Source organism: Opisthorchis viverrini, assembly GCF_000715545.1.
Source record: "Opisthorchis viverrini unplaced genomic scaffold opera_v5_4, whole genome shotgun sequence".
Classification (NCBI taxonomy): domain Eukaryota; kingdom Metazoa; phylum Platyhelminthes; class Trematoda; order Opisthorchiida; family Opisthorchiidae; genus Opisthorchis; species Opisthorchis viverrini.
In genome coordinates this window covers 3,813,005-3,822,318 of record NW_008751660.1, presented here as the reverse complement: position 1 = coordinate 3,822,318, position 9,314 = coordinate 3,813,005, and the positions used below count along the sequence as shown (strand labels likewise).

At 43.3% G+C, this 9,314-nt stretch overlaps 2 protein-coding genes across 2 annotated transcripts in view; one reads left to right on the top strand and one right to left on the bottom strand.

Annotated features, from left to right (window-relative positions):
- T265_00464 (hypothetical protein) overlaps window positions 1-9,314 on the bottom strand; it is a gene marked incomplete at both ends in the record, with an annotated part of 35,005 nt that overhangs the window by 3,202 nt on the left and 22,489 nt on the right. The window lies entirely within an intron of this gene.
- Window positions 3,412-9,314, top strand: part of T265_00463 (hypothetical protein) — a gene marked incomplete at both ends in the record, with an annotated part of 58,595 nt that continues 52,692 nt past the window's right edge. The window contains one exon of the mRNA XM_009164236.1: window positions 3,412-3,534. Within this exon, the coding sequence (XP_009162500.1) occupies window positions 3,476-3,534 (59 nt within the window). The remainder of the gene's footprint in view (window positions 3,535-9,314) is intronic.

The window sequence follows — 9,314 nt, the reverse complement described above, 5'->3', positions numbered from 1 at the left end:
TAGCACAGCACGTCCTTGAAAAAGCACAGCAGCTTATGCAAAAGCACACAATGCACACTTTTGACGAAGGCATACACCATCAGTCGCCGATTCCCATGCCTTTCATCACAAGGAAGGTATATAGCTTGATTTTCACAGTGAACGTCAGAGACTCTAAATAATTTACCTAAGGCGGTCCGTCCCACGCATTGCAACAACATTTACTAAAGACAGGAAGCGTCGAAATGTTGTGATCTGCTGTGTGCGGGAAAACACGTGGCTAAAACTACCACCCTCGGATTTTGCCAAAAGTACATGACCACATTTTCGAACCTTGGCTATAATCGATGATATATCATCTAAGAATTGAAAAACGTAAACACCAATCTACTTAACAAGGGGGCTATCGGTTGACGCAATAGGTGCTTACATCCTGAATAGTCAACACCTTCCCGAAATAGCCTGCGACGTATTTGCGAGCCTTTGAAGACGGAGCACCATTCAAAGGGGGACTGCGCCCCTTTACCTAAACTTTACTAGCACGAAGTCTCCGGCCTTGACTTCGTCTGCGGGGATGCCTGCTGCTCATATATACGTAGAAAATTTCTGCTCACGTTCAAGTTTGTGCGGACAAAACTACGAAATAATGGTCGTGCATTCTCTCAAGGTGATCCAAAATGCATTGAACAAGTGGAAACATGGATGAGCTGACTCCTCTACATGATCGTCCCCGACATCAAGGACAAAAGGAGCTCAACCACGGCAGTCAATGAAAACGTAAATTTCTTGCCAGTAGTGGGCCTTGCGTACGTTTTAACAACCTCGAACAAAACTGAGGCCGCATTAGGAGATCTCAAATTTCGAAAAAATGCCTTCAAATGCTGAATATTTATATTGAGGTTTCCCTCCTTCGAACTATGGTTCCATAGAAATTTCAGGTGTGCGCCTAAGGCACAGCGTTACTACCTGGAAAGAGCTAATGGCGGTCTAGGAGAGAGCGTACGAATCGAAAGCCTCGGATACCCATAAAGTGTTTTTCGGAACGCAAACTAGTCGATGCGGAAGTATTGGGTGAGCCGCCATACGAAAGTCAATAAATAGAGGTCATAGATTGAGAAAGATGCCTTGTAAATGTGGTTCGCGTAGTGAATACGTATGCACCTAATCTTGTTTTGAGGTTCCTTTGATCAAGAGTGTCCGAGGTAACAATATCCTAGTAGCAGAAGCAAAAACGTCAGATAACTTTATGCCACATAATTCACGGATTGCCGGGCAGTATAAAAGTGTTTAGACAATCGCGCTTGTCCTGCTCCAGTTGGTGTCATGTTTTGCGGGGTTATTTTGTTCAATGCATTCAGCTGCTGCATTAGCAATTCTATTCAGCTAAACTTGTATCACTCTAAATTGCATTTGTTAGATTTTAATGTAAATTCTCCTTAAGGTGTCAAAAGTATGGGGCGTTGCTAGTAAGTTGTGTGGTAACTGCTTGACCATACATGAATGCCAGCTCATAAGCGTTCACCTGGCAGCGCAAAGTTACGCTAAGTGGGTAGATAATAGGAGTTGCTGTTAACCACACTGACGGTTTGATTTTTAGATAAGGCTACGACTTCCCTTCTCATTCTGCTTCGTTTGTGACCCCAACGCTGCCACAAACACGAATCACCAAGGGATGCATAGCATACCCGTGCATATATCACAAGATTTCAACGAAGCGCCTAACAAATAGTGATATGTCCCCTTGCTGGAGTTCCACTAGCGGCTTCCTCGTGCAGGACTGGACGAATCTTATGCGCTTAGCTTCTCGTAATTTGATTAGGCACCATAGACTGCGCATACGTTAGTCGCGCATGTAGGGAGTGTTCGTATAGCTAGATAAATGACACGACATGAGCTACATGCAGCAAGTTAACTGGGTGCCGTAGGGACCGCGTTGCATGATAGTTATTCACGTGGGACAGGTTCATTGTACTAGATCGTCATAGAGTTTTGAGCTGCATGCAGCCCGCATACGTGGCTGATCCACCTTAACTTGAGATTTTTCCTCGAGTCTCAGTGGGGTCCAGCGACAAGCCTCACATTTGGCTGTCCATGGCATATAACATTGACACCAACCCAAGTGAGATCATCGTGGCGCTGACTGTGAACCATCCACTACTCAACAAAATGTCCAAACCGCGGCAATACTTGAGAGGACAAAGACCTTGGGGTGATGTTAAAAATTTTGCCTGATAGCATTCGATTTGGGTAACAAATTGTGACAGCGTTCGGAGCTGGTGTCGGTTAGTTGGATCTCAATGGACAAAAGTTATTTGATGGAGAAATTACTTTCTCTCGCTCTCGTATGAGTCAGGTGAATGCCATAATAATGTCAACCACGTTCAATAGCTCTATCAGCGTTAAGAATGAACATTTCTGCAGGTGTCTATTTAAAGGTGTGGTGGTCTGGCCACCCTAAAAGATAGTTTACCAGAAGTGTGTGGCAAGGAAATAAAATTAATAAGGCTAGATTGTGTATAGAATAATGAAAGGGACGAAGTGGAACAGATTCACTAAGAGTTGTTTTCCTAAGGTGGTTCGTCGTGAATAAATAATAACCCAACCATGGTTGTCCAGGGGTTTCTTGTTAACAGTTCTTACATATAATAAATTCCGATGATAGTCCGAAATGTCTTGATAGCAGATGACACTCGCGAATGATCACTATAAGCACGAGCGAAACCAGAAATTAAAGGACGTAACCACGTTTGTATTAATTGTAATTTTACAAATGCGCGTTTTTGTAGTTTCCCGTATTCAAACAAAATCGCTTATGCAATTGACAAAATACGTAATGTTATGGTGGAAGCAAAAGGGAGATAAGAAACACCACAAAGGTGATACCAAAAAATGTAGACACAGGAGCAACATTTCAGCCATACTAAAACAGCACACAACATTCTGACAAGAGAAGTGCCTATAACGTGCCCTATTATTTGCTGTCACTTATTTCGTGACTTGAAATACTTTATACCAGCACGCAGATTTTGCTGATTCGAGGTGACTATTGACCTCGAAAAATCGCTTGCAATCACGTATACAAAGCGACCAGAGAGGAGCACACTAATCATAAGCTTTTGTACCGATAATGTAGTTGTTTCGAAACACTGTATTCTGCAAACCGTCATTTCGTCCCTCAGATATCGATAGACTTTTATTATTCTATAGCTTTAACTTCTGCTACTGCGGATATGTCATCCCATTTCCGGCCCACCTCTGGTCGACATATTGTCAAACGCAAAAAATAGGCAACTGCTTAGCTGTGAAAACTTCTATAGTGATGCGAGCTTTGGGTCGGAGTGAACTGTTGTTCTAATGCGTTGATTTTCGATGTATGAATGAACTTCTCATGCGCCAGAGGTTTGATTTTTGACGTCCATTGTCGAAGTACTTAGGTTGGACCTTCGTCGCACTTATATGGTGAATCTTTCCAAGCTTTTTTGAGCTGATTAACCGAATGGCCGAAACGGATGCACAATTTGATGATCTGTATGACCTACAAGAAATAATCGGAAAGTGAGTGGATAACATATTTGGACGTTTTGAGTGGGAACAGCAATTATTGTAAAATCTTGGAGTGAACGTTTCTTAATTTACGTTTGAAATGGCCTCGATAGGACACAAGCAGTTCGTATTTTGCTATCAGTTCTACGCAAAGAGTGTCAGTAAAACCGTCGGAGTCCATAATGACGCTGCAGTGTTCTATCTGCATTCCATGACAGGCTACTCAGGAAACCGCCTTCCGGCGTATGCCTTTTTACTGAAGAAGACATTGAAACAGAATTCATATTGCTGGTCGTGGGCGAATCCTTGGGTGTAGCACTTCTACTCGACATCAGGGGATCAGGTTCGGGGAGGTCTGCGCAGAATTCAGGTCAGAATGCTACCAAAATAACCCGATCCATTGCAAACTTTATCTTTGATTGTGTGACTTCAAATGATTTTCTGTAGCGGGTTGTATCGGTCACTGCTATACCAGACATTCAACTCTTAACTTCTATTCAATGCCCACTTAGTTGTCCCAGTACGTCATATCATCCAGCAGCTATGGTAGTTGCCCATGTGCAGTGCTTGTTGCCAATGGCATATAATGCCGTGCTCGTAAACCTTGTTTCCAAAATCCCTGATGGATTCTCGGCCGCTCATTATCCATTCCTACCTGCCCCTAACTGCGATTTTTTCATGCATACCTTTTTTCCATGCCCTTAATCCATTTAGGGGTGGTAATTATATCATTACGTGAAATATTTCCCTTTTAATGCTCGCCGCAGTGGATAGGCTGTGGCCTCCGAAAACAAACCGTCACCCGGCTGTTTCGGAACAATTGCGCTGGGAGTGTAGTTGACTGATGGTGTCCTGACCCTTGCCAATATTGTCATCCAAATCAAGGACATGCAACGAAGATATGCGCCACTTTTCTCACGTGCGCAACCGATTAAGTGTACGAAACTTTGAGCGTGTGATAGGAGCTTTGGCCTCGGCCAAGATGGACGTTGGTGGAAAGGCAGAAAACATTTGTGCTCGGGGGCTTCTCTATTTATCGGTGATGTAAACCAGCTAACGATCTCTCCTCTCACTCACGCGTTTCCCCTCCCATATCTGACAGTTAATGCTACTTCCTGGTTCTAAAAGAAATAACTGAACGTCAGAAATCTAATGCATATCACGGTTGCTTCAGCCGTTTTGGACGTGGCAGTTTAACTCTTGAAGCAATTAATATGTTGTGGTAGTAAAGGTGTTAGACTTTACTTGCTCGTCTCATTTTCATACGATTGACCTCTCACCGGCTAACCAACTAATCTCTGACGCTTTCAATCAGTTCATGCTCTATGCCAATAAATTTAAAAGCCATCAGCTTATCAGTTTCTGAGTTAACAGTTTGCGAGCTGGAGACCTTAACAAAGACACCCCTAAAAGCTACATTGTACTAACTGTCTTTATTTTGAACTAGCTTGACATGTTTTGTCCGCATACTTTCCGGGCTACTAATAATTGAAACAAAACATTGTCAGAATACGACCTCAAATGTCTGTTCCCACCTGACATACCTCCAAAAAATGATACATTGAAACGAGGAAAGACAGACCGCAAGCGTCACCATTGCGCCTTGCATCTACTCCTGGTGATCATCAAAACGTCCTCTGCCTGGCCATTCAACCCTGAGATACTAAAGGGGGCGCCGTAAAGCTGTTTTATCCTTCCATTCGGACTGTTGTTCCATTAAGTTTCTAGCACACGGGTGGCTCCACACCCTAGATTTCATCCGTTATTCATTCACAGCTTGATCACAACCGTCTCAGAAGACAGCAAACGCCTTTCTGTTTTCCAACCCGTTCATCAATCTGGAAATCACCCCGTCAGTTTGTCAGGTGAATTCGCACTGAGATATCTGCATGGCGACCGCGTTAGTTTCTGTTGCGAATTGAATAAACCGAACAATCCCGGGACACTAAAATCGCCTAACATACTTTTGCTCAGTGAAGTCTGGCTCACATCGAATATAGGCTAATCCAAAGCTAGCCTTCTCCGACACACTCTGTCGACTTTTCACGAGGATGAACCTGAGACATATGCATATTTTTCATGAACTGCATGTCAGATTCTCTGGGACCATTTCGATTCTACCACACGTCCACGAACAAGCTGTGGCTTACGCTAAAATTGTGGGATATTGATCATCTAATAATAAAATATGCCTTTCGTTCAGAAATATCCCGGAAGATTACGTATCTGTATCTGATCTTCTTTTTGTCTCCCCCTTATTACCTCCATCTCCTGGCCGTTGGTAGTTTTTAGTGCCTCAGCAATCAATTGATACTCCATGATAGTTTCCTCCTCATTCTGAACTCCGTCCTGAGCCATCATTTCCACTGAATGGGACTACTACTATTTCACCCCAACGAGGCCAACGTCCCTTGGTTCTGGACCAGGTCTCCACTAACAAACTTCAACTCGTCATCAGCATCGTCACTGAAAACACGAAACCAGTATTCAACAATACTGTACAACTTTACTTCACTTGAAGATCGATTCGTGAAGAAGATAATAGAAACGCATGAGGAAGGGACTTAATCCTGACCTACCACAATCATTCCAAGGTGTCCACTGGTCTACTAGGCAAGCTCGATAGAAACTACCAACAAGAACGCCGTTGAAAATAATTAGCAGTCCTACCTTGCAGTGTTTCCAACCATACACGCATGCGCCATTCTGGGAGGCGAGTCACACCAACAATACCCAAACTTTTCATAATCCCCTTTATGTCTCTATTCCGAGTCAAAATTTGATCACCCCTGTGCTTTCGTCAATCCGAATTGGGTTCTTCTCGGTGTGACCGAACCACCGCCTTTTCTGATGCTGGACACGTATTTGGTTGAAGTCCGGTTGAGGATTCCGCAACAATAGCCTACGCGAAGCATGGCTCCGATGCGATGGTTGTCAAAGACCTGAGGACGTCTCAGTTTGGCTGCTCTCAGAAGTCATGTTTCATCCGTATCACAAACCAGCTCGTACTATAGCCTGGTACACGTTTCTTGAGATCCAATTATATACCGATTTTCCACTCTAGGTGTCGAAAATTAGCAAACGCGATCCCAACATCAGAAGTTTGTACATTGATCTTGTTTGTTACAATTTCCGCGATATATAAATTACTTCACAACCCTTAGTGCCTCTATGTAGGTTTTAAGTAACGTATTTAGCTGTTACACGTCCAGAATTATGACTGCACTTCCTGGATGCACACACCAAAAGACTGGATGACTTTGGTTAGCTCATCTAAAACACATGAACCTTCTTTTCATCCTCAAATACGAGGTTAATATCGTCTGCATGTTACAGATCGACAAAGTGTTCATCAGCAGCTTCGGAAACCAGAGTATGAAGTATGGAGTATGAAGGAGATCACGAAACGCTTGGGTGCTGTCGGTGCTATCCGCCTTCCAGGACGGGGACCGCGTGATCCTCACTGTGCCTGGTTGGAGACACTAAAAGATATGGCTGCCAACCCATGTCAGTGGCGTTGTTGTTGTCAGTTTCTATCCAGATTGCCTGAGTGAATGTCTGGAGGTGTAGGCACCTCGGAATGATTGTGTTAAGCTAGCACTAAGTCCGTCTCCTATCCACCTTTACACTTTTCTTTACAATAAGGCTTTCAAATAAGTCATGGTTGTACGGCAGTGAAGCATTGGTGTTGAACACTGATGTCATGCTGTCATTGATGATGATGATGATGATGAAACCAGAGTTTTGGAGACCCTGCATTGTTCGTCTTACTATCTCGCCCATCGCGAAATTAAACAGGAATGGAGACAATGGACAGCCCTGACAGACACCACATTTTTACGGAAGCTTTTGGGGAGCATCAAGCATATTATCACACCCGTAAATCTTAAACTACAAAAATTCATTATATTTTACAGAACTTAAAAAGTTTTTTGCTGACGAACGTGTTAAGAAGTATGAACCGGATATGTGGGTTGTAAATAATCTGGAAATCTAGGAATAATAAGATTGTGGATCGTTTTACGTATGACGTCGTTCTACCATCTAAAGAAGTCTGAAAATTTGGTCGACCTAATCACCACCAGGCTGACATTCCGCTTGGCGCTTTCGACTAAGTGCTCTACGGAGCATCACATGGTGAATAAGGATGATTGGCTCTAAGAGTATCGTTAGGACTGAAGTCAAGCGGACCTCTCTGTGATTACCGCGCCCGCTGCAGGTTCCATTCTTGAAAACGAGCGTTGACTGTGGAATTCGCCCCCATTTTTGAATGACGCAGAAGATAGCTCACCCTGACCAGCAGATCAGTGATGTTTGAATGTACAATGGCAAAGTCCTGGGGCTGAAGGGGGTTCTAGATTCACTATCCAGGGTTCTGATGCAGCTCTAGAATAAAACTAAGTGGCAGCTTGGCTCTTTAAAGCGAAATAGACTGTTGGTATAATAACAGGGTGTTGCATCTACGATTTTTGGAGTGTCTTACGCTGTAATCCTCATATATAACGTTAGCGTGTCAAAGTAACAACCAACCACCAACCACTTACGCCGGATTATCAGTCAAAGGCGTTCACCGCTGACCTATTTTACTGAAGTCGAATTCGAGGCAGATTACTCTGACTAGATAAAATTTCGCTGCAAACTCCTCTCCGATGCTTGTGATTTTAAGAAATAAGCCAAGTTCCGTCTTTCACTACTCACAGACGTTAATCTTTCAGTTCATATGGTTTTTGTGGAAAGCCAAATTCCCTCTTGGCTGTGTTTTTTACTTTTATAGGCCTTATCACCCAACGCAGTGGCTGAAACTCGTCGGAGTACATTAGTCAACCCTTATTATCACGATAGACATCACGTCTAGTCACCTACTGAGGCATTCACAGCATTGCCTAGCCTGGTGTTCTTTCCTTCCTAGGTAGTGCACTTTTGCTCTTATCCTCTTCTGATCCGTCTCATCATCCTCGTCGTCTTTCTTTGGATGCCCTTTGTCATGAAAACGGGTGATTAGCCGTGGGATCTACATAGACAAAATGTAACAACTTGAATAACTATCTACCTGTCAGGCTCACTTTCATCAGCTGTAGAATTATGTAGGAAATCGTCAGTAAGTTCATACAGGATCTTCAAGTGTGACAAACTGCTTCATGAGGACCGGCACGGTTTAATCACCATCCACATCATCACCACCTCCACCTGTTTTTTCAAGTTTATCTAATCCCACCAAACTTTATCACAAGATTGGTTGCACTTCTGTTGATGTTTTGAGGATTTTAGCATTGTAGCATATAGTACCTTTCAAAGCGGTTAGTAGAGCTTCTGTCACCCATCCCTCTTCTCGTCGTCTGGGTCTTCATCTCTGGACATTCCTTGCGAGTAAGAGTTGCTAGATCTCGTTTTTCAGGATTCTAAACTACAAACTACCGGGGATCACTCATTGATCTCACTCTACTCACTGTGTTTATCAGCACCCTTCAGTCAGTCCTGTCGTCAAGCGTTCAAGCCTTTCAATTTTCTGATGACCCTGAAGTGTGCTGAAATAAGAAGTTTAGTTTTAAAAAAGTTATTAACTATCATTTTTAGTGATTTTGCTATAGAATTTCTTTATAAAATCTATCGAAACTATTCACATTCAAAAGTGAAAAAATTAAATCGTTCAGGTGTAGCACCCTTTTGGTGCCTAGCTTCCATGCCAACGGGAGGAGGAACTAGGGCTGGGATACTTCCAGTTTACTCAGCCCTAGACGGGATCAGTCGAGATGCTAAGGTCAGGTCGTAAGCAGGCGCCTTAATCACTGAGC